Below are 26,530 nucleotides of genomic sequence, written 5' to 3'. Positions count from 1 at the left end.
ACCTATTGATTGGCTGACTGGCTATGGACGTGCAATCATCAATGTGGGGAAATGCGCTTAATTTCCATATGATATTGTAAATACTAGACTCATTATGCATTCGTGTAACCGGTTCACATGTTCAATGGCTTTAGATGTGGTTGTGATGAGATCGGTAATTCTAATTAGCTTTACGGGTCAATAATTGATTATTAATTCAATTTTCACGAATTACGTAAATCGAAATTAATTTTCAAGTTGAAAGGGATCAGTAACGATGACGACAACAACAACAACAACGACGACGAAGATAACGACAGCATCAACATACCTTTTGTCTTTGGATACATATCGAATGAAGCCCAAGACCTTTTACCTATTTTACTAGTTAGCGTCTGATGAGGCAGTCAGCTAGAGACATGACTTCATGAATATCGGAGCCGAACAAAAATCAAGTGGCAATAATAATATGAAAAACAATGTGATATTTTGGTTGCGTTTTGTCACTATATATAAATTCTCTCATCCACTGGGCCAAAGTCACCGTTAATATGCATGGAAGCTGTATGCTCTTTCTGCTTTTTTTACACACTGGTATTGAGCTGTATAATATTTTAATTGAGTTGCGACTTGTGCGTGATGAAATCGCCTAATTTTGCGTGTGTATAGTTTTTTTTTTCTTGTCGCCCGTTTTTATGTGCGTACTCAGATTTGTATGTTTTGTATATCGTATATATTTGACTGTTGATCGTAGATAATTTTGCTGGCACAAAATGCGGCCTTTGAATGGGCATGGATTGCTGATGAATAAAAACCCCGGTTAGAAGACAATTATCGTTGCTCCTTTAGCTTTTCTATTGAATGTGACTCGAAATACTGCTTGACCTTGTTTAACCAACAACCATCTAAAAGTAAGAAACAAAATAAAAAGCAACAAATCATCAACACTTTCAGTGTCTGCACCTTGCTAAATGACAAATGAAATAGAAGAGAAAAAAAACAACGCACACTGCCAAGTTGACACACTCAAGCGGCCATCATCATGGAAATGATCTCAAGAAAATTGAACCGAATCGCTGTGGTGTACAATAACATTAGTGTCGCTCTTGTTTTTACATTGATTGTCTTAATGTTTTTGCTATTCTTCACAATTTTTTCTTCTTCTTCGGAATTACAAGGTATCCAATTGACCGATCAATTTGAATGAACCATAGTTTTTGTTGTAAACGTTAACCTTTTGTCTTTGGATATTTGTTGCCTTTTTCTCATGCCCAAAATTCCTAGATTAACAAATAAACGAGGAAATCGAAAAAATTCTATGGCAAATTATCCGCTTTTAATTATTTCCCATTTAAACGCAAAGTTTTATTGAGCGACGAAAATTCTTGAAAAAACAACAAAATAATAATAAAAAAAATCACAAATGGCAAAACATGAAATTGACTAGTTTAATTTTAGAACGGATCATTTGGAGTAGGCGAGTTCGTTAGTTTAGAGTCTAATTGACCCCCATTTTAGGTAATGCGGAAAAGCAGTTCCATGAACGTCTGCCAAATTACATGTGTTGATAGAGATTTGGTGGAACTCTTACCGATCGACTCACCGTATATACTTTGTCTGAATCAATTATAGTTTTCTACAACATATTGCCTGTGTCTGTACGCACAATCGGCCATTGTGAAGAAGAAGAAGAAATAAACGTCAACAAGCTAAACAAGGCAAGCATTTGAAACCATATAGAAACCTGGTCAAAAGTGGTCGTATCCAAATTAAAAATGGTAGAAAATGACTTCTTTGTTTCCAAGTTCAAGGTTGTCCATATAAGGAATTATGACAACCGAAAAACTTTCAAATTGAGAGCGAAATTCCGGGACCAGAATATTGACAACAAACATGCTCAGTATCATTCACCGCCATTTTTTATTTGTTTGTTTGCCGAACATTTTTTATTTGCTCCCCCAAATATAATCCAGCAAAAAGTTTAATAATCGTGCCCACGGATTTCACAAGGATCCCACATTTCTGTTGAAAAACGTAAGTTTATTTTGAGAACGCTAATCGTAAAAATGTCAATTTTGTGCGAGAATAAAAAACTATCACAATAATGTTTTCTGATAGTTTTCCATGATGCGATTTGATCGTCGTATATTTTGTCTTCTTGTTTTTTCTCCTTCGTCATAACAAATTTCATAAATGGATCCATCCCATTTTTGTTCATTGATTACGTGAATGTGACGCCAATGATGTTTATTTGTGGCAAAGTCATCTTCAGAAAAAAGATTCAATTTCAATGTGAATCTGAAAAAACGTGTCAAATATTGTATAATTCATTAATATCTGATTTATAATATGGAAGAAAAAAATGTTCCGAACATTTTGAAAGAAAATGCTTTCATTAACACTAATTAGAGAAAATCATATTAACGATATTTCATCAAATCGCGAGAAATTTGTGCCCATCATATCATCCGTTAGCATTGTAAAGAAATCGCCGAGCAAAAAAAAAAATCTCGAAATAAAGATTTAAACATATGAAATTTATAAGGCGTGTATGTGAATTGCAACGCAACTTTTTGGAACACACGAGAAAAAAAAACAACAACACTTGATAAATCAGTCTATTAGTATGGGTGTGTGCCCATGGCTAATTCCTTGTGGGACTTGCTACACATTGATTCGTTCCGTTCTGTTTCTCATTGTGAGTGGTTGGATTTGTTTTTCGTAAATACGATTAGCATCAATTAAATTGACTAATTAATATGGAGGTAAATGTTGATTAAACAAATTCCCCCGAAAAATGTTTTGTGTGCGACGGCCACACTTTGTCAGAATAATCGCTCGCGCTATGTGTTTGCGATGATTACGATTGTAAACACGGTTTATTTAAAGTCGTTCATCAGAACGTTTGTGTTTAGCTGGATTTTGACCCGAGTACCATTCTGTTCTAGAAGCCTCCGCATTTACGTCAAAGATTTTGTTCGTCGACAGCATGAAATGCGTCTCTATGTGTGTGTGTTTATATATTTTTAGCAAAGTCAATCGTGAGTATTGGCGATTTGAAATGGAATCAATGTCAAATGTGGCAATCAATCGGTGGCAATCGTTTTCAAATCACTCACAACCAATTCAATCATATCCATCAAATAATCCATGCCTTTTAAGCGATCGATCAACGTTCACATGCAATATGAACGAAAATAAAGATGTTAAAAACCCATCAAGTGACATTAAACAAGTTGTTTTTTTCTTAGCGTCATATGTTTTCAATGTATCGGAATCCCCGCTTCAATTGGCCATAAGTAATCAATGAAAATTCAACGGCATTGCCAACTTGCCCTGCAATTTTTTTTTCCATAACGGAATTCGATTTGTAATTGAAAATTATAACCGACCATCATCATAGACATTCCATTTTTTCTCACTCTCCCTCTCCCTATCTCATGCTTATTGAACTTTGAACGAAAACTTAACCAAACGGGAAATAAACACGCAAATCCGAATGCGTTGAATCCAATATCTATTTTCGATTGACGGTGTTTTTCTACAAAATGATCATCGGTTGTAAATGTTGTGGAAAATCACCGAAGATCCGATCTTTAATTTACACGCTTTCTAGAGAAATTTTACCACATGCCGCAATGTGCGTAACTATCACTTCGATAATACAATTAATATTGTAATTTTTGTGCAAAAAATAGCTCTTGATTACGGTTTTAGATTTAAATGGGCCATATAGTAAGCACCAAAGAAAATAAAAGATTCAAACGCTTTCATTGATTGCCAGAAATGCCTTTGCTCACTTTCCAAATGTTGTAAATCAGTCGTTAAATAGGTTTCATTTTACATATGAATATCATGCACATATCTGCATCTATTTAAAGTATCCATTGATAACATTACAATGGAGACATGTTACGACATATTCGAAAAACCGTTTGAAAATCCACTTGCCGATTTGCATTGATAACCGAACCGATTAAAACCACATATTTTTGTTTATTATTGTGTTCTCCGTTCAAAAAATTGGCGGCATATTATGTATTCAAATCATTTTTTATCTTCAAATTTTGAATATTTGATTTATTCTACCAACCGAACCTAAGTGTCCAACCACATGGAATAAATTCAGGCGTATCTGAATATTAAAACCGTAAAAACTTTTCAAAACAATAAAATGCCATTAAATCGAGTTAGATGGCGTTGTCAGTACCATATATGAAAAGCGTTTGAGTCTAAGTTTTACTATTGTTATTACCGATTTTGCACATTCCTTGATGCCATCTACTAAATGAGCAATCAGATGAATGTGTTTTTTTTGCTACTTGACTTTTCTATGAGAAAAAAATGCAAATGCATTTTATAAACGAAGAATTAGAAAAAAAAACAACAAATAGCAAAGCGTGTGTGTATGTGTGAGTGTGATAGAATGCTGAATGGCTTCATTAAAATCATAAAATGGATACCCGGATTGTGAGCGAACCGGCTATAAGGTAACCAATATTTGTGGCGTTGTGAGAGTCTGGTTGCTGTGAGGGAGAATGAGCACAAGCACGTTGATTTTCAAACAGCATTCACGATTTTTCACATTTACCTTCTGGCATGTACTTAGTGGTGGTTCGATTTGCGCACAATCGTCAAATCTTCGACGAGAAGAGAATGAAAATGAAAATGATTCAGAAGGAAAAAAATATGTCCGTTCGGCGAATTTCAGTTCGAAAAGCGCGCAATCTAAATGGCATGGCACGTTACACACGAAGTGTGTTTGCTGATGTTTGAATGTATGGTCGTTTTTGTGCACAAAGTGTGTAAAACAAAGGCAAGAGCAGCACATCACACAGCACATCAGTACACACACACACACACATACACATACCACATATATGCGCGCATACTCTTCGCGTCCAAACACACAAAAGCAAGCCAAGAGTTGAGTTGCGCGACGAGACGTGTACGATTGTATGTGCGTATGTGTTTGCGTATGTATGTGTGTGCATTTTTCACACACGATTCCTCTTACAAATATATTTCGTTACAAGAATACTGGCCGATCGGCTCTCTATTCGATTTTCGTTGTTTCCGAATGAACGGAGTGCGATTCGGTTTAGTGTAAAATGACTGTGAACTTCGTTCGCATTAATATACGTTTGAGTGGTCGCGCTCGTGATTGAAGTAGGAAAAGTTTTTTTATATATTTTTCTGTCGCGCATATTAAACTCTACCAGAACAAAAAGAAAAAATAAATAAATTAATAATATTTAACCTGAATTCAATAAAAATTATACTTTGTCATTTTTAGTGAAAGACATTTATCAACGTTTCCAATTTATCAGTTTGTTTTCGTTTAGTTAAAAGAAACAAAAACTTAAGCATAAGTTAGTCAAATTACAGCGAGAAAAAAAATACAAGTAGAAAAGCAGAGAGAGAGAGAGAGAGATAGAGAGAGAGAGCGAGCGAAAAAAAAGTAAAAGCAACGCCAATCAACAGACAACCAAGTCAATTTTGATTCGTATTATAAATATTGCAAGCATCCAGCCGATAAAAATCATTGACAGATCTGAACCTAATCACGAATGCACGGAATAAAAAGCGAAAAATTGCTGAAAATGTGAATAAAATTAAAAGTTATGATTTTTTGTACATGAAACATCAGCCGCAACAGAGCAACAGCAACAACAGTTGTAGTAGCAGCGCTGAACACACAACACTGAGTTTCGTTCAAGATGGGATAAAATGGCCGCCGTCTGCAAACTAACATAATAAAAGTTGTGAACCAAACTACATCCAAAATAATATTTGAGGTTTGTGTGCATTTATTTTGTTGTTCTGCATTTTTCTCCATAATTGTTGCGTTTATTTTTTTTCTCTAAAATTTTGATTATGCTATGTCGCAGTATCAATGACATTTTGATTTTATTCGTGTTTTTTTTTCTACTATGTTTATTGGTACGCTGCACGATCATCAAATGTAGGAATTGCATTAAAATTAAGAACTTTACTTAGTACGAAGTACAGTGTGATAGAACCATAACAGAGAAGAGAAAAGAAGAAGGAGAGGAGAATGAAGCGAAATGAAGAGAAGAAAAGAAAAGAAATAAAAAATATTGGGAAAAAGAAGAAGAAGAAGAAGAAGAAGTAGTAGTAGTAGAAGTAATGTTCCTGCGAGAAAGAGAAAGAGAGATACTCCCTGTTATTTTTTTTATATTTGGTTTTATTGTAGTTATCGATCGATTTGTATATTTCGTATAATACACACTTACACAAGCTAAACGCAGTGGAATACATCGGGTTCATAGATTCGTAGACGGTTGATTTGGTGGTTGTGTCTGTGTGAAATATTGAATTCATGTGTACGTAAATATAACTAGCGAATATTGTGTGACGTATGGACGCGATGAACGAAGCCAAAAATGAAAATTCATTTTTGGAACATTTCGGTGCAGGAAAAGTAATTGTTTTGTTTGCGACTTTTCATTTTCATTTTCATTGCTTGTCTCGTCGCTCCAAAAAAAAAGTTTCTCCGGACGACGAAAAATGACAGTACACTGTCGCTTTAAATATGTCGCTAACGTTTATTATTCACGATCCAAATCAATTTGTCAATTTTAATTTAGCATCAAACGACGGCAAAGAGTGACACACGAGAATGTCTTTCGTCCCCCCTAAAATTCAATAAGAACAATGGCAAATAATTTGTCTTGGCATGCTTTGGCAATAGTTTGAACAGAAATTCCCTCTAGCACATACATACATAGACATACACAGTGCCGTGTGCGCTATCGGGCAACCTCTCTCTCTCTCTCTCTCTCTCTCTCTCTCTCTTTTTTTCTCGCTCTCTCCCGAATTCGTCGAGCGTTGAGAAACATTGAAAAGGGCTGACAATTCGAGCACAAAAATTGGAATTTCGAATTGAGAGCACGCAAATAACGAAATTGTAATGTATACAGGAGTTATGCATTACGTTACACGTATTATTCATTGTTACAACCATAAATAAAGTATTCTGCATGAATTCAATCCACAATGTAATCACTATATAGTACATGCCCCACTGTGTGTATGAGGATACATCATAAGCATAGAGAAGTTATAAAATACGTGCGCATCATTTTAAAGATATTGAAGATTCGTCTAATAAAGGATGCATGATCTAATATTTAAGCAGAGGCACTGCAGGATGAAAGAGAGTGAGAGAGTGTGAGAGGGAGAGAGAGAGAAAGAGAGAGAGAGGAGGACGAGACAGAGGGAGAGAAAGAGGCGACAGGGAAATTATGGCAAATGTATATTGTACATGTAGCAAGGAAAATTTATACACTCAAAACTTCGGTTTTGTGTATATAAGAGAGGGATCGACAAATTTTTCGAAAATATTATAAAATTATAACAGCGAATTTTATACCGTATAGATCAAAATGGATTCCATAAATTATTTATTACTGAAGTAATGGAAAATGAGGATTCAGTTCCGCGTGCAGCATACACTTTCGCCTTCATACGGGGGAAGCGTTGTAATTTCATTAAGTACGAAAAAAAGCATCGTTTAATTACTTCAATCGGCCATATTCATTAAATTCGTACCTTTCAATTGTATGTGTGGGACGCGTACCACTTTGAGCTGGCGGTTGAAAGAAAATTACTTCTGTGTGCTCGCGACTCGGCATTTTTGAAAACAATAACGAAACAAAAAGAAAATGATGGAACGCCAACACTCGCTAAACAAAAACCCAACAAAGTTGTTCGGTCTCTGAACACACACACATACATAAATTCATACATTTCTATATATATATAAATAAATACTTATTCACGGCTTCTATGCAAGCATCTTGGATCGAAGAGAACAAGGCATTAAATAATTTTTTAACACATCCATTTATGTTACCATATCTTGATTCGTTCGCCTTTTATGTGTTTTTGTTTGTTTCACAGAAATCTCAATCACGCGCACACACACAGACACACACATCGGCGTCCCATTCAATAGACAATTCCACTTCATCGTCGTACCAAATCAATTCAATTAAATTCAACCACTGTCAACGACACAATCAAAAATAGAAAACAAGCCAGCCAGCAAGCAAAGCAAATCAAGACCGAAAAAAAAACATACCGAAATTCACGCCGTACCCAAATACAATAACTGACAATTATCTGTCATAATGGAATCGCCCAAAATTGTGTCGATGGCACGCGGCGCTGATGCGACATCCGCTATGGTTGATCAATTATCCAATGCGATCGAACAAATGCAATTTCGACAAAACTACACCAAATTAACGGTTGTCAAGCCAAATTGGTACGCGGTTGCCCATTGTAGTGGCCGGCAAAAGGTTTTGATTGAGAAATTGCGTGGCGCAGATGAGCGATTACAATCAATTATTGCTGCTGGCAAATTGCACACCAACTGGAATCAATACAATGCCGTACGTAAGGGGATCAAGGAGATTTTCGCCGAACTATTGCGACACGAAATGAAATTTTGCCGTCAAAACAATGTTGAGCAACACTTTTGGAAGCTTCTCTATCACAATTTGATTGAGAGTGCACGTCGTTTGGCCAGCGATAAGAGCAATAACGACCGTTCCATGAGAGATTCGTATCGGCAATTGTGTTTGCACTTAATCGCCGATGGCAAAGAATTATTTCAAGAAATTTTACGCTTGCTCACTCAAACATATGGCTTTCAGCTGGAACAGTATATGGGTGTGGAAAGTGGAAAGAATTTAAAGGGCTTAAAGTACATCAGTCTGGCTGTGGTGTCGGTACAAAAGTGTTGCATTTGCTTGGGCGATCTGTTGCGATATCAAGCACTGGTCAATGAATCGTCCAAATTTGAGGGGGCTTCCGAATGGTACTCCAAGGCATATCAGTTGATACCATCGAACGGAATGCCATCGAACCAATTGGCCATACTTGCGCTGTACAATAAGAAGAAATTCGATGCGATTTTCTATCATATGCGCAGTCTGAACGCGTCAAATCCAATCAAATCGGCCAAAGAGAGCCTCGTGATTCTGTTCGATGAGCTGCGCAAAAAGTATCAGTCGCTGAACAAAGTCCAGAGTCAGTCGATGGCCGGCCAAAGTGGTGATGCCAGCGCAAAACGAGTCAAAATGAAAAATTTCAAGCGAGAGATATGGGTGCATCCGACCGATGGCCAATTAAATTATCGAACCGTATTTTTGGACCAGGAGAGTGAGTCGCTCGACTCGGTTGACTTGTATAAAAAATTCATATTTAATTTTTCCCATTTGCATGGCATTTTATTCACCAAAGTTGGTTCCGATTCACTGGAGATTTGCATTGAACAGACTCTGAAGCAATTCCAAGAGCTATTGAACCACTCCACGTTAACGTCGTGCATTTTCACCCTGCAAAAAATCGCTCAAATGATCATTCTGAACATTTATTCTATTGAGAATAGCATGCAATTGTCTAGCTCGTCACACTCACCGACACTGACACCGTCATCGCCATCGCCATCCTCGTCGTCGTCGCAGCCGCAGTCTGCCCTGGTGTTTTCATTCGCATTCATCGGAATAATTTTAAATAAATTACAATGTGAAATGGATGATATGCTGGCCACAACTGACACTGACGACACCACCTATGAGTCGAAATGCCGCATCAACGGAGAGACACATTTCAATGTTAGGCAAATAAATAAATTCAAACTTTCCGACAGCATAAATAATTTATTAGCTGCCATTTCGTTGTGGTGCAACTGGTTGAAATTCAATTGGAGCGCATGGACATCGGACGCGATACTTGTTGCCGTGCATAAATTCAACGAAGCATACGGCATTCGTGTATGGGATGATTTTGCTTGTCTCACAATGGCGCTAGATAAATTCAATTTTGAAATTGATGATCAATTATTGGTGCGCTCGGAGCCACTGCTGCAGCTCAACAACATCGAATCGTACAAAAGAATTCGATTAAGTGAAGATATGATAACACTTGGCATGCCTTCCGTCATCCGAAATGATTTTGTGTACTGTAAAGCCGACATCGACGAGCGATGCGCTGCCACTGTTCTGCGATGGAAGAATATTTATGACTTTTGTACGACCGAGCTAATGAAAGAAGGGTGTTCGTTTTTGTGTCGCCTCGATTTTGGTGAAGTGGTTGTTGCTCAACTGTTCAGTGCGGTTGACGAGTGTGGTTCGCACAACAATAGCAGTTTCGGTCTATCGGAAGATGAAAAAGACACTGCGGAAAATCCCGGCAATGAAAGCCGAAACACAAAGCCATTAGCGGATACTGAGGCAAGTGAAGGCAGTGGTGGTGGTGGCGATGGCAGCGGCGGCGACAAACATTTGATCTCAAACCAGGAGACAGATGAACATCAATCAAACGCTTCGTGTGACGAAATACGAAGACTTTTGCAAAGAAAAAGTGAACTGGAGCAAACTCACAAAATGCAAGAGAAACTCAGCAAATTCAACCAAGATATATTGCGTCAAACGAATTCGGAAACCATTTGCTTGGAGATACGGCCAAAGTACTTGCTACCAGACACCAATTGTTTCATCGATTTTTTGCCCGCCATCAAACAATTAGCACAAGTTTATCCACTGTATCATGTGATTGTGCCGATCGTTGTGCTGAACGAACTCGAAGGATTGGCCAAAGGTGATGAAAGCGGCCTAAAAATTTATGACACACCCACAAAAACGTCACTGAACGCACATAAAGCGTTGGTATTTCTAAAAGCAACCGGATCGAATGTGAAATGCGCGACATCAAAGGGTTCATTCTTAAATTCAATGGCATTTACAAAGGAATCCGATTGCATAAATGCCACCGAAAGTCCAATCGACCATTTGAACAACGACGATAAAATTCTTATGACAGCCATTAACTTAACAAAACAGCATTCGAACGATGCAATCATCGGGTCAAAACCTATATCCATATCGAATCTCCAGCGCAAAGTTGTTCTCCTAACAAACGATCGAAATTTGAAATTGAAAGCGATTACACAGAACATACCCGTTCGTGAACTTGTTGATTTTATTAAATGGAGTGGCATTACCAAATAAGGCCTACATACACTTCGTACAGATATATATTGTTATAAACAGATAGATAAACGGAATAAATACATGAATATGAGCGGGAGAGAGAGAGAGAGGATAATTGCGAGCTCTTCTGTACAGATTGTCAAATATATACTTTCATTAATGGACTTTTATTGGATTAAATAAACAACAATTTTATGAATTTAAAAGAATTTACCATAGTCAAGCACTTACAGTGCACATACCGAAAATATTTACGTAAATACCAGATATGTATACGGAAGATATATACACACAAACACATTTATACATTGGAATGTAGAGTTTCTTTTTTAAACAATTGAAAAAAACGGAAATAAAGAGAAAGAATTGAATGAAGACAAACGAATAAAAAACACTACCGTTTCATTTGAATGACTTTAAAGTTTTGCACTGCATAGAACTGAAAAAAAAACAACTAATGGCAACAATTTTTGGTTATTCTCGCAAGAGCCACTCACCCTAAAAATGAATTGCACTTTTACAGCGAACGCAATTTGTCTTGATTAGTTTTTTTTCTAGCAAAAAAAGACTTTTTTTCGGGTCGTTTTTAGTTAGGAGCTGAATAAATGCATGATTGTGTACAGAGTTTGAGCTTATTGTCTGGCTTAAAGGGGGCCACTCTTCGATGTTGTATATTTTTATTTCTTTTTTATTAAATTTAAACCCCGTACGAACGCAGAGCGAAAACTATTGTGTTTTAATTAAAAGTTATTGCAAATGCGACTAAATTATCCTATAATAAAATTAAAGGGGCCACATATTAAATAGCATGCAGCGCCGTTCATTGGGAGCTCTGATAAAAAAAAGCACATGAATTATCATCGTATTCTGAATTGAAACATGTACGAAAGATGAGTTGTTGCTCTTCTTCTTCTTCTTCTTCGCCTTGTTTTTTATAGTTTGTTTTGTAACTCGGGATGTGTGTAAGTGGTGCTCACAGCGTGCAACTAGGCAACTGGTATATTTTGGCAAATGCGCATCCGACTCTCTTGTGAATCATAATTTACGATAATAGAAGAATTAGTCCATTTTTAAACAAAGTCTTTTGCAGTGTCTGGTACTGTAAAATGTGTTTGATGAAATTCGCAATGCACACACACACACACACAGAGAGAGAGAGAGAGAGAGATCTGATTACGCATGGTGGTCAAATCATATTAACGGAGATTTTAATTTAAAAACCAGCAGTTGGTCTCGTTACGAGTTAAAATATGTGTGCCGCTGTGCAAACAAATGCAACATTATTTTTTTTGATAATCGTCGGCGTATTAAGTAATCATGTTAAATTATAAAATTGACAATTATTCTTTCGTTTGTTTCTTTCTTTCATTTTGTTTTTTTTTTATGTCTGCCCAAATGAACCAATAAAAGTGCCAAAGAACTGTCTGTTTAAAAACAAAACTGATTTTATTTACATTCACTTTCTTGTTCCACAGGGTTTGCTGGAGAAAATCGATTGCAGGCGAATACGCGCGATAAAAAAGAGAACAACAACAACAAAATTATGAATTATGGATATCCTTTGGCTACAAAACACTGTCAGTAGGCAATTTCTAGTGAATACCGTCACAACATTATCCGAGCAGCTAATTACGATCAATAATGTGGTGACTGGTTTGGTATCGGGTGGCATTAATGCTACAGTCACCAAAGATGATGCAACTAATACTCCAACAAAACGAAGCAACGAAACTTTATTTACTCAAAAGTTAATTAATTCAATTAGAGGGAATGTTGCCTGTACTCACAGACATGGTTTTAGTGGCGACACAGACAATTACCTATATCAACAGAAGAGTGCTCAGTCTCAGTCATCGGTCGTTGGTACGCTATTTCATCCGCCACAGCACCAACATTGGCATCCATTGCCAAAATGTACGGCGAGGACGATAAAAAATATCAAGGCCATAGGCAATATTGTTAACTTAGATATTGAAAAAAGTGGCACAATTTCAACGTACGATTGTGATTCTAATTATACTACAACTAATGCAACAAGAACAACCATTACTTGTCATAGTAATTATGGTACCGTCAATAATAATGTTCGGGCCGAGCATAATGTAAAAAACGATAAATGTAATTATAATAATAATAATAATAATGATAATAATAAAAGTAACGAGCAAAACCGCAGCACAAGTACGACATCAGTTCCAACGTCGAGTCGCTTGAATAGAATAAATATCGATTCACCGATAGATATTGCGCCGATCTCGACAAAACCTGCGTTTTACGTACAATTCGAGAAGCGAGCACAAAGAAGCCAAAACCAATGGTGGAAGAATTTAGTTATCGTAATTTGTTATTTATTTCTACTCTCATCATCGTTGCGAATTTGCAGTGCTAACAAACACGACGGTAATTTTTCATTGCTATCCCCTTTTCTCGTCTTTTCTTTTCATTCATAATTTTCCTTCTAAATTTGAAGTTCGTTCATTCGATTTCCTTTTGAATTCGGTTAAGACGCTATTGGGAAATTCTTTTCCCACATTTCAACACATATATAGTATGTGTGTAGTCTTACGTCAAACAATAAAAATATGTATATCATATACATATACATATGCATAATAGGAAATCTGAAACCGAACCAACTTGGCGTACTTATTCACGAACTAACACTTAAACCAAAACTCAAATACATTTGCGACAAATTCCAATAAATTGTTTTAATGTTTTGCTTTTTTTCTCTCCCCTCGTTCAATGCGGTCTCTCTCTCTCTCTCTCTCTCTCTCTCTCTCCCTATTTAGTATCGAATTGTACATTTCCACAACGCTGGGAAGGTTCATGGTTTCTAAGTGGCAATCAACAGCCAATTTTTATAAAAGGGAACACGCTTAGTTTTCGGGGGAAATGTATGGCGTCTGACGGTGATAAATTTTTAATTGTCGACGAGTGAGTATATCAAATTTCATTTAACACAGACAATTCTATTTTCTTGATTTCCAATTTATGCAAGTTTGGCATGTGGTTTTTAATTTCGACGAAATGGTTTATTTCGACATAAGCCATTTTCCATTCATCAACTGTGTGTGAAAATGGAAAATCCAAAACATGAAAAGTTCCATTAATTGAAAGCATGAAATTAATTGATTTAAACCATTTCCTTGTTTTTATGAACTATATGACTACATAACTTAAATAACTGAAAAGTTAAAACAAAAATAAGAATTGACATTTGACATCGAATTAAGTAATTTTTTCACAAAAGAAAAAGAACAAATATTTATTTTGGTTTTGAATTTTTTTTTCTTTTTTTTTCAATTTCATGACTGGACCCCAAAAAAAAAAAAAATAAAAAAAAATCCATTTTTATTGCAATTCAAATAAATATCGAATTGAATTGAACAAATGAAAACCGAAACCATTTGTTGAATATGTGGATTGCGATCGCAAATGCATGTGTGGAAGCAGAAAAGGGTGTCATCGATGTTTAGTCATCTATGAAAAGCATAAAAATGTTCTACAGTATAAAGAAAGTGAGTGTGAAGGTGACAGTATGTTTGCGGATCAATCAAATCCAGCGGCAATGTCAATTCAACAAATGCGTAGTACCATATTAAAAAGTGATCATAAGGGGGGAGCTCATCCCAATATAAGACTACTATCGTCATCGGATCAATATTCAAGTCGATCCAATGATGATACTAATGATAATTGTAAGCATCAACCAATCGAGTTCCTATACATATTAATTATTTATTCATTTATCTTTTCTGCCAGATGATTTATTTTTTCCGTTTTTTTTTTCCTTTCTTTAGTTTTATTTTCATGTATATAAATATATATTCCAATACCAAAGACAAAAAAGAATTAAAAAAAAAAGAATTCAAATTCACCGATTCTCAAGAACAATCGCTTTGTGTTGTCTCGAAAGTGAAGCGCGCATGTGCAATCGCACGCGCACTCATATTGTGTTCAACAAAAACCGAAAATCGAGCGTAGGATTTTCTTTAATTAAATGAAATGATGCGTTTTCGAGACGCCAAACCGAGACTTCCTGAGAATTCATTGAAATGTTATATCGCTATGTGTGTATGTATGTACATATTTATAAATTGTAATATTATTATTTTGGACGGTGGAGGTGGTCACACTGTACATAACGAATCTATAAAAGAAAAAAAAACGAACAAGCAAACAAACCAACCGAAAAAAAAGAAACATATACAAACATCAACAATAGTTTTCATTGTCATAAAAACCAATTGCACGATTCGCACAAACTTATTTTTTCACACTTAGTGTCCAAATACTCTCATTCTAGTCGTGGGACAACAGTATAAACAGCTAAACAGCAGTGAAGTTGATTCGTCTGTGCATCCATTCCAGTTGCCCATATGTTTTTTTTTCTTCTTTCTTTTCGTTTCATACATATTTATACATATACATATATATGTGAATGTGCTTCGCAAGTGGAGCTCGCAAACAAATTAAAATGTATATTTTTTTCTCTTGTTTTGTTCTATAACTTGGCTGTTGTGTCCGCACACACGATGTATCTCTCTGGCTACGGTCAAGTCAACGCTTCAACATTCTTCAGATAATTTATCACAATTGAGAGCGAGAGAGAGAAAGAAAAAAAATATACACCAGATGGCAAGCGATGAATGGAAAAGTAAACACTAAATTCCATACACATTTCAATGTTTACGACTAATTCAAATGAATTGAAAATGCACTGGGAACCTCTGTTCGTTTCTGATAATCATCTCACTTTGCTCGCATTCATACCCGCAAACAATAAACAATTTTAGTTTTTTTTTCTCTGTTGATATCATTCGCCGATGCAGGAAAATTATGTGCATCAGGAGCCTTCGTCAGATTTAGATATCAAATGAATTAGTATGATTTGTTTCACTCTCTTCGTGTGGCGTGTGTATGTATGGCTGTGTTTTTGTCGTTAGACGGATGCGTGCGTGTGTGGAAGTGTGAGTGTCGATCATAATCTAGAAAATGTAAAATGATTCGGTGGCTAGCATTGCCGAAATTAATAACATAATAAACCATTAAAACCGAACGGTATTTTCCGACAACGATTACACAAGCAACAACAACAACAACAACAACAACGATGTCGACGACGACAACGAGGACAAACGACGAATATTTATTCTCATTGGGAAATTTTTCAATCGTACACACCAACACACACACACACATATTACCGCTTTGGACATCTCCATATATCCAAAATATCAATTGCAATGCTTTAAGTTATTATTTTTTTGTTTGTGTTTGATTTGGTTTCACGTTATTGTTGTCGCCCGGTTTTTGTTCCGTATAAAATTTATGATAATTATTCACAAATACACACAACTATTATTCATTTTAAATATAAAGTGTATGTAAACGCGATGTCATACCAAACACATCCCCCAGATTGAAAATATATTTTATAAGCGAATTAAACGAAACATTCGACGAGATGTATGAATTTTGTGTGGAATTATCCTTTTTTTTCTCGATTTAAATGTTGTGTGCCGAGAGTAATTCAATTGTTGAAACAGAAAACAAAAAACAAAACAAAACAATTATTATTTGCGTGAATGTATATGGGTGTGTGTGTGTGGGTGTGTGTGTGTGTGTTGTATGTTTGTGTTTGTGTCTGTGTATGTTGCTCCTCATTGGCATTGATATGCATTAAATGGTCGCTGCAAATTTTCTGCAACAACAAATTGTTAAATGTGCCAGGCTAAATTATAATTTAAAATCAATTTTGGTTACGATGCCAACACATCAAATGAAAAACCAAATGACATTATCGTTTGAAGTGACAAATCAACAGGGTTATTTTTTTCTTTCTTTCTCGGGTATCGCGTAATGTTGTTGGTTTCAATTATTCATGTGGTGCAGTGCGATCGGTTTGATTTTCAACAGTTTCACACATTCCTTCCAAAATTATCTAAACCAGCAAATTGATGTTGAAAATGTTAAACGATAAATAATGTACACAGCCGCAGAGAATGGAAAAACCCTCTTTGACACAAAACAATTCCAAACCGTTATTTTTTTGTTGTTGTTGTTCGTTTTGTTTTATTTTTCGTTCCACGAATTGTGCTATCAGCATTTATTACTCTATAAATTGAATGTAGATATTGCTTGTGAATAAACGCGATGATTTCCGAGAAAGTCATTATTCTTTGTTTGACTATACATATGGTTGCTATTTTTTTTTCGTTGTTGTTGTTGTCGTTTTGTTCGCTTATTGTTTGCATTTTTTTTTTCATTTCAATATTTATGCCTGTCGCCATTTTTCAACGGTGTCCATGCGTTAGTCACTTGAATAAACATTTTGAATGTACAGTCATAATATACCGTCTACATCATCGATAAGATATTCAGACAATAAACCAAAAAAAAAAAAAAAATAATCACACAACAATACGGATTTCATCTCCGTTTGCAGAAGAAGCAGAAAATAAAACACGACCGAAAACAATTGTAAAAAATGAAAGAAAAAAACGAATATTGCGAATATTTTTAATGCAGGAAAATTATGTCGAAACCAACGATTTGAGTAAAATATTTTCTTGCAATCAAGTTCAAAACCGTTGAACAACTAATAGAATGCTGCCCGTTAGACAAGTAAGAGATACATGAGCATGGCTGATCTCTCACTTCACCATCCTATTTCGTTTTCATAGTTTTTTTTTCTATTTGAACGAATTTCAGTCGATGTCGACTGAAGTGCCGTGCATATTCGAATGCTATATAACCATGACCATTCCGATCGATATTCCGAGATGTTTCTCTTCTGTTTTTAGATATACCTATTTGTTATGATTGATATGATTTACATAGCGAATACCTTTCTTCTATATTCCATCCCCATTTCCACTTTTATTCACTCATTCATTCAGTTGTTTTATTTATTTTTCTTATTTTTTATTTGGTATGTTCATTCATTAAAGTCATCCATTATTTATTTCATGACGCTCTAAATTTAGATTAGAAAAATTCTATACTTTTGTTGTATGTTTTGTGATAATGCACCTATCGTCCATTGTTCAATAACTGTTCGGAACATTTCAATTCCATTCAAGTGAAAGATACAACAAAAGTGCAGGACTTTCTCGATTGTATTTATTTGGAAAATTACGGACATTTTGGTTTCATTTATTTCGTTTTTTCCTTCTGTTCGGTTCGGTTCTGTTCGTTCCCATTTCATTTGTTTCTAAATGTTTTTTTTTTCTTCATTTCTCCAACTCTCCGACATTTGCTCTGGCAAATGCATTCGGAATGAATGTGTGACGAGCCTTGTTTTTCAGGGCTGGTATAAGACAGTGCGTGCAATGGAAGTTGCATGTTTGCATCCCATCTACGCGGTGCAATAACCAGATGTACTTAAAAATGTACACGATGCGCATATTTCGAACGTACGTCTGAACACAATCGTCCTTTTGTTTATGGTTTTTTTTTTGTTCAAGATTTTTAGTTCATTTTTTTTTTCATTTTCCTTGTCACGAGTGAAAAAAAAAGAGTGAATGATTGAGCGAGAGTGTATGAAAGTTCGAATCACATCCATCGTTGTTTTATTACCAGTGGTTGTTCCCCCGGTTCTTCAATCAGACTCAAATTAAAGAGTACGATTTTTTTTAATCAACCGGCAAATTCACGGGAACAGCATAAAAGAAAGCGAGAAAAAGGAATGGAGATAAATTGATAACGAAAAAAAAATTAATACAAACCTAATCGATTTCCAAAGGAAAAATAAAACAAAAACGGTACATGTGGTTCCACTGAATTATGCTCAAAATTCAAAATTTACTAATTACAAATGACCATTCAGTTACAAACACATCAAATGCAACAATCTTTGTATCAATATTTAACAAAATGATATACAAAAAAAAACGAAACAATACTCAAACTATACATAATAATCAATAATCTGGTTCGTTCGGTTTAAATGAAAATGAAAATGTTGGGATGGGCTGCCCGTGTTTTAGTACGCTTACAAATTTTTAGCATGTACAAATGTTATGAACAAAAAACCAAAAAAAAAACAAATTTCATTTATTTTATTTTAGCAATAAGTTTCATTGTCTTTTGTTATTTGTTAATTCTTGTTCTTGCTGTAAATAATACCGTATTAACCATACATGTAAATTATCACGTTTGACCGGAGAAAACAGTCAAACGCATTCATTCAGATTTGAGATTGCGATTGCTATTGAAAGTGAGCGAGCTAGCGAGCGAGAGAGAGAGAGAGAGCGAGAGAGCGAGCGAGTTTGAAAGATGTATTTTAATAGAAAAGAGCAAACAACAACAACAATCCAATCAATTAGTGGCTATGACATGCTTGAAATACATTTGCCAGTGTAATATGTGATGCCATTTGCTAAAACCCAATTCGACAACCAATCAGAATTCGAATAATCGCTGTAAGAGGATTAATCTCCTGTGTAGTACATAAAATATAAATAGGAAAAAAGAGCGTTTTGCAGTTGACCGACATTGGCCTGTAAATTTACCGAAAAAAAAACACATACATATATTGCTATTCGTTCAGCGCCGTCCTATTTGTTTCGAGGCTAGTCGAGCCCGTTTGTGCAGAATACGTGCTTCGAAGTTCAAACTTCCTGCTTTTAATCGAATTTTCACTTTTATGCGGATAGAACACGATCGAGACCGATGGTACAACCACCTCCCACTCATTCCAGCCACAGCATACATTCCCGTGTATTCGTGTGTGTATGTGTGCGTTTCCATCGAAATTATTTTATGGCAGCTTCCACCCCAATTATCTAATCATTTTCGTTATTATTTGTATTGTGTGTATTTTCGCAAAGCAAACAACATATAACACAAATATTTACATAAAACCAGAACAAAGAGAAGAAGAAAAAAACATTAGATAAAAATAAAACCGACGAGAGAGAGAGAGAGAGAGAGAGACAGACAGAGACAGAGGGAAAAAAGCCCAAATAAAAAACGAAATAATTGCGATGTTTTTGTCTGATGCTATTTTACGCTTTCCACATTTATATGTATGCAATTTTGTTTGATCTTTCTGATTTTAATTGCCGATATTTGTTTGCTTATTTCGTTTGTTCGATTTCGTTGTTTGTATTTCGTTGAAAAACTTTAACGTACATTTCCGACGGATCGGAAAATCGTGTAACATCACGGTGTATTCGATTTTACAAACGGAATTGTTGTGTATGCTTTCGTATTTCGTACGCTTATGCTACACCACTACCAAACTTTCTGCATATCACAACACAAGCATGTCTTAAGAGAGAGTGAGACGACAAAATGGACGATACAATCATATAAACAAGTGAAATCGATGTAATCGTAGGACGTATTATTGCTTTGGTGTGTGCAGAATTTTTTTTTCGGGGAAAAAACATGTGTCCTCAAAGCACTGTCAATTTTGTGTGTGTGTGTGTGTGTGTGTGTGTGTGTGTGTGTGTGTGTGTGTGAATGTTTGTGGAAAACTTTCATTTCAAACTCGTTTCCAATATTGTGAGCCATTCATTGCTTCGGTTGCAATAGCATATAACCCAATGGAAAGAACAAACTCGCCCGGTTAAGTATAGCGCATATGAAGAAGAAGGAGAAGACGATGACGATGTGGGAAAAAAACCTTACCCAAAAATCTTTAACGACTCGTAATGAAAGTAAACTAAAGTACGGGATAACTTAAAGTTTAAGCTCACTCGTTAACAACATTTCCTATTTACCCCTACGAAGGGAGCAAGAGAAAAAAAACCTATCCAACAACAACTGAAGTAATACCATTTGCAATCGTAAACTAACGACGTTGATTTTATGTCGTCGCATTGTTTAGCAGCAGCAGCTCCTGCACTCCCTTTTCTCGCAGGACACGTATGAACTTTGTAGTTATAAAATAAATGAACGTTTCTTCTTCTCTGTGTCTCTTCAATAGTGCTAATACTTGGAAAATGAAAAGAAAAACAGAATGGTATTTTTTTATGATAACGAAAGGAAGAAAAAACACACATATCCAGCACAACCGCCGCAGTATTCTTGAGTTTTCAATTCAAAGTTTTCCACCCCAAGTGCCATTTTCCCATGAAAAGAATTTCATTTAGAAATTTATCTTTGGCAACGGCTTCACGTTTTTTTTTTCTCCTCTTTCACTTCCCTCCGTCATAATTTTTCGATACACCAATTGAATTCCCTTTTTTTTGATAAATAATTTCGGAACGCATTCAAGCACATGAGCTTTTTTTCCCTTTGTATTTCTCTCTGTGTCTCTGCGCTTTGAAATGCTTGCAATCTGTGTGCTGTTGCAGTTGCATTTCGAAACAGTTTGGTTGGTTTTTGTGTTGTGCGATCGTCGGGCGTATGTGCCGCTGTATGTGTGTGTGTGTGTGTGTGTGTGTGAAAACCAATATTTTCAAAAATGAAATATTAACCGATGATTTATTTGCTATGAAATCAGCGCTTCCGTGCGGTTTGCATAAATTCAAACGGGTTTGATACATTCACCACGATCATTACACCAAAATCGATAACGCTAACGTCAAACGGATGCTGCTTTTCGAGTGCAATTTCCCATCGCATTTATAACTAAGTCACGCATAACAATGAGCGCATATCGTTTTCTATTATAGTTTCTGTATGTGTGTATGTGTGTGTTAGCTACTTTTTTTTCGTTTTTTTTTTTGTTGAACTGTATTGTTGTTGTTGTTCTATTGCTATTGTGCTATAACCAAATTGCATGAGTTTTTTTTCCTCTCTGCATTTTATTTGTTGTTGTTCCATTTTCTTTCTGGTGTGTGGTTTTTTTGATTTGGCGGTTTTTTTTTGCAATGGGAAATCATGTTAAAAACCAATGACAATTATTTTGTGTTTTTTTTTTTCTTTCTCTCCTTTACCATCCCGAACAAAAAAAAATTGTAATAGATTATTGCAAGGGCCGTGAAACACTACAAAATTTATGCGAACAAATTGCTGGCGATGCTCTGCTATACAGTCTATTCAAGGAAAATGCTGAACCAGTGAAATGTCCCCTAAGAGGTACTTCAAACAAACCGAGAGCAAAAAAACACACACACACATAACATTGATTGAATTGAATAGAGTGGAACAGAGACTAGTAACTTTTCTGTCACACTCTATTTCTCTTCATCACCGAACCAGAAGGAAAAAAACAACTATTAATATTGATGCCATTGTGCGCTTCTGCCGTTATTTTTTTTTTCAATTAAATGTTTAGGACCGTTTACATTTACATACAATCGAGGGCATGGCGAATGTAGAAACCCTGTTTCGAATATCGAAAGTTGTACCGAAGATAGCAGGCTCTTGTTGAACCTTCAAGCATGTCCCGATGTAGCTGGTACCGAAAGCACAGGTTCGTTTCTACTTTATCCTACTCTATTCTGCATATTATTCTTATATAATTCGATTTCTGACATTCTAATTCCATATTTTTATGCATATGCATTTATATATGCGATTTGATTTGCTGCAAGGCACTTGATCGCAAATGTTCAAGCAAAACTCGAAAGAAAAGTCAACCAAGTTGTCATGCAAATTATTTTTTTTTCCTTCACTTGCAGTTGAAGAGCTGACTTGCCTGGCTACATGGAAGGATGGCAACTCGCGGTATTTGGTGGGTTTGGTTTCTCATCTACATGCCGTATCGAACGAAGAGCGTTATCGATGTTTTGTTTACGAGAAAATTTTATCAAATGGTAATTGATGCGAACAGCACAAGTGTCATCGATGCAATCAAACACAATGTAATTTGTGATAACGTTCCTCTCTCTCTCTCTCTCTCTCTCTCTCTCTCTCTTTCTCTCGGCTCCTCGGCAATGCAGATGATACGTCAAAAGATGCTGAATACAAACTGGCTCAATCAGGCGATGCCACTTGTAATGGTCTTGATAGTGCTGAGGTATTTCTTTCATCCATGCGTTTTTCCCTCCACTCAAAATATTTTTTTCCCCGAGTGCTCATTATTATCGTTTGCTATCAAAATAGGTTGGGTCTCGTATAATGACACTTAGACGATCTCCACCAACCGAACGTTGTGATTTTCCAGCTTGGTTCAAAGGTCCAAAGCACTGGCACTCTTTGGCCGGCAACAATCAATATGTATATCATCAGAGGTAAATCTTGAAAACATATTTGTTGGCTTTTTTTTATCTTTTGAATTGCACAACACCAAGAACCTGGATAAATTGTGTATCAAATTTTAGTGATGGATCCATGCACATACTAAAACCAAACGGTCACATGGAAACACGAGCGCTCTGCGAACAAATCAATAAGAATGCAGCTACCGAAACTCAAGTGATTGTTCATCAAACTACTGGATGGTAAGAAAATAGTATTTTTATTTCGATTTTGTATGATTTGGGGACGAACAAAGTGTAAAAATGTTGTGAAGTGAACGAAAAACTTGATCGTCCAACAATTTTCTTTTTCATTTTGGGATTTAAGACATTCCATATCAAATGCTTAAAAAAATATATGCATTCTAATTGCAGTAAATCGGGTTATATGTGCATGATATTCTATCGCCGAGATACGCACATAGCCGAAGTTCAAATGGGTTTGCCGGCGGTGCGATTGGAAGATGCATGTACCGTTGACAATTTTGATGTCATGAAATTGCCATATGTCACTCTTGTCGGTAAGTGGACGACGTATTTTGTATTCGAACCACATTTAATGGTGTGACAAATTGTTCAATCGATGTTTTTGTGTCATTTTTTTAGCTGCAACCGTTGATCCACAAGAATGCCCCTTGAACGGTTTGTACAGTTTGCGCGGAGCAATTGGACCACCATTCATTTCATCGCGCCACAAAAGGAATCACAACAAAGGCCATCATCATCATCATGAAGCGCAGTACAAACGGTATGTTGTAGAAGTCATCTTCATGTAAACGAATTTCAATGTTGTTACACTCATTTTTCATTTTTAATCGATATTCCATTAGATATACGGCGCTGAGCTTCCGTAATCCCGAAGAATTTTCAAATCTGGATTTGCAAATGCGATCACGTATCGCTCCGTTACGGAATCGTCGAGAGGTTCGTTCGAAACGCCTTTCGAATGGCACTATCATAGAGAGTTCGAATAACATCGATGCAAACAATGATACGGCTCAAATTATCTTGCCAACGGATGATAAGCAAAATACTACAGAAATTGATATTCAACGATCGAAACGAGAAACACCCGAATGTGTCATCAATTATAATTCGGCGAGACAGTTGTTTGTCGGTTGCTCACAATCGAATGTAGTCGAAGTGAAGCCACACTGCAGCGATGATGGTGACGAAGGTATGTTGTTGTTTAGCTCTACTGGATATGAGTTAAGATAAATTCAGATTGAATACTAACTATTTGTCTTTTGTACAGTGTACAACTGTCAAGGTTCGTGGACTGAGAACACCACCACATTCATAGTGGCATTGCATTCGGGGTCGCAGCATGCCGTTTGCATTAGCTATCAACCAGTTGACGCAACAAATGTTCGATTATATGTGGGTGATTCATGCTATCGATCAATGCCATTGCAAACATCAGATCATCATCTAGCAGCTAATCTCACCGTCATCGGTAAGTTCGACGAGAAAAGATCACTCAATTTTTTTCCTTCTCAAACACCCTCCCCCACCCCCTCCTTCCCGTTTAACGAAGAAAGCGAATAAAAGCTTTTTGAATCCAGAAATTTGAAATAATTTGGTTTTTCTTCTCTCCTTTAGGAAAATGTACTGATGTTAGTTCAGCTTCCCCAACGGTCATTAACTGGAATGTTTTGCACATAACGTTACTGTTTACAATAATTGCACTCATCAGAAGTAGATGATTTAATTGAAACTAAACCAAAAATTTTACAAAACAAACGAGAAAACAAAAACAAACAAACACACTCATTTAGTCATTATACTGAAAATCATCGATATCATGAAACAAAAACAATTCGAAAACAGACTAAACAGCTACAGCAGCGCAGCTACCGCAACAAAAATATTCTCGGAGAATAATGAATCTGACGTTCTGTTGAAAACAGAAGAAAAACAAAACAAATGATAGCATTGTCCGATATTATTTAAATGACGATGAATACAGAATGTAACAAAAATGTGCATACTCATCATTTTAAGCATAAGAGAAGAAGAAGAAGAAGAAGAAGAAGAAGAAGAAGAAGAAGAAGAAGAAGAAGAAGAAAGAAAAATAGCGAAGACGGAAAATAAAACCCCGTTCCAGTGATTTGACAACAAAGACAAACTGAACTGCATTTCAGCGCAAGGCATAAATTGAAACCATTCTACATATAAACGAATTTGTGTTATGTACTCATATGGGCAGGATGACACACACACACACACACACTCTATGTATTCGAGATATAGATTTTAAACTTTGAAATCTAAACCGATTATATTATACGCATTTATTGATCGAACGCATGCTTCGAGCATCGCGAGTTCATCATCGAAGCAATCGAATAAATTCTTTCGAATTCTTAACACAACAGATCCACATCTTCATAAGGCGGATTTTTCTTTTCTTCTGAAAAGTTTCGTGATTCGTGCATGTATATAGAATTGAATGCAGTTGATAAATGAAAACCAAAAAGAAAAAAATTGCAACTTGCATCGGCTGAAATTGAAAAAGAAAAAGATGAAAAAAAATACACAACAAAACACACATTTGTTAATAAAATTCGGCTTGCACATTGATGTATAATGTGTTGGAAAATCAGCAAGCAGTTAATCTTAAAAACGATCTTGATGTTCTTGAACTGGTTGTCTCATTTTTTTATATTTTGAATAAACCGGTTTGTTTGCCTTTTTATCAAATTATTTCCAAAATGATTTTGTCATTTTTTTTTTACTTTAGAGCACGATATTTAATCAAACACTGAAAATGAAGACAAAATGATAAAAAAAAAACAAACAAAAACAACTGCAACTAATTTACGATTTGTGATTTTAATTGTCAGGTATGAGTATCGATTGTGACATAAAGAGAGATTGCCTGAAATTTTGACAAATAAAATGGAATGAAAGAAGAAGAAAATTAACACGGAAAAAAGGAGGAAAAAGAAAAGACACAAAATTTGTTCATAGGTTTCACGTTCCACGGGCATACTATTGCTAGGTGCTCATCTTGAATTCGGTTTTCAGAACAGCAACAGCAACAACAACAGAATGTAGTTAAAATGCACATGTTACTTTTATGCAAGTCGATTCAGGACAGGCTCTTCGATTCATTCGATATAGATAATTTAAAAAAAAAACTGGGATATACTGCACACCGTTTCGCCGCTTTGCTTTATAAATGATATAAGTGCTGCTTCAAAAAATGAAAAAAATAAAATAAATGAAACGTTTGTTTAAGTTACGGCCAATCTCTTATTTATCACATTGATATGAATAAAACAAAACAAAAAATGAGAGAGTCAACGATTTATCGATTCACACTATGAAAAAACAAGCGCATACAGACTGTATACTGTTGAACAGATTGCTACTGATCATGCA

At 35.7% G+C, this 26,530-nt stretch overlaps 2 protein-coding genes across 7 annotated transcripts in view; one reads left to right on the top strand and one right to left on the bottom strand.

Annotated features, from left to right (window-relative positions):
• Positions 1-21,892, bottom strand: part of LOC129577966 (elongation of very long chain fatty acids protein 7-like) — a 35,701-nt gene extending 13,809 nt beyond the window's left edge. The window contains exon 1 of the mRNA XM_055465886.1: positions 21,878-21,892. The gene's annotated coding sequence lies outside the window, so the exon portion shown is untranslated. The remainder of the gene's footprint in view (positions 1-21,877) is intronic.
• On the top strand, positions 4,783-25,149 carry LOC129577954 (telomerase-binding protein EST1A). 6 transcript variants are annotated; one of them, XM_055465840.1, is made up of 16 exons: positions 4,783-5,148; positions 5,276-5,777; positions 12,479-13,403; positions 13,796-13,940; positions 14,460-14,704; positions 21,927-22,040; positions 22,240-22,377; positions 22,586-22,720; positions 22,847-22,923; positions 23,010-23,137; positions 23,228-23,347; positions 23,519-23,664; positions 23,750-23,891; positions 23,974-24,320; positions 24,399-24,599; positions 24,746-25,149. In XM_055465840.1, the coding sequence occupies exons 3-16, from the start codon at positions 12,554-12,556 to the stop codon at positions 24,847-24,849; spliced, it is 2,892 nt and encodes a 963-aa protein (XP_055321815.1). In that variant the 5' UTR covers positions 4,783-5,148; positions 5,276-5,777; positions 12,479-12,553; the 3' UTR covers positions 24,850-25,149. The 6 variants fall into 6 exon arrangements, with proteins under 6 accessions (XP_055321815.1, XP_055321818.1, XP_055321814.1 ...); XM_055465844.1 differs by having other exon boundaries at positions 4,979-5,148; positions 14,460-14,524; XM_055465843.1 differs by having other exon boundaries at positions 4,887-5,777; positions 14,460-14,524.
• The last annotated feature ends 1,381 nt before the right edge of the window (positions 25,150-26,530 follow it).

Source organism: Sitodiplosis mosellana, unplaced genomic scaffold (genome assembly GCF_009176505.1).
Source record: "Sitodiplosis mosellana isolate CC-2019 unplaced genomic scaffold, AAFC_SMos_1.0 Smas_scaffold_6226, whole genome shotgun sequence".
NCBI lineage: Eukaryota > Metazoa > Arthropoda > Insecta > Diptera > Cecidomyiidae > Sitodiplosis > Sitodiplosis mosellana.
This window is presented reverse-complemented; position numbering and strand designations above follow the sequence as displayed.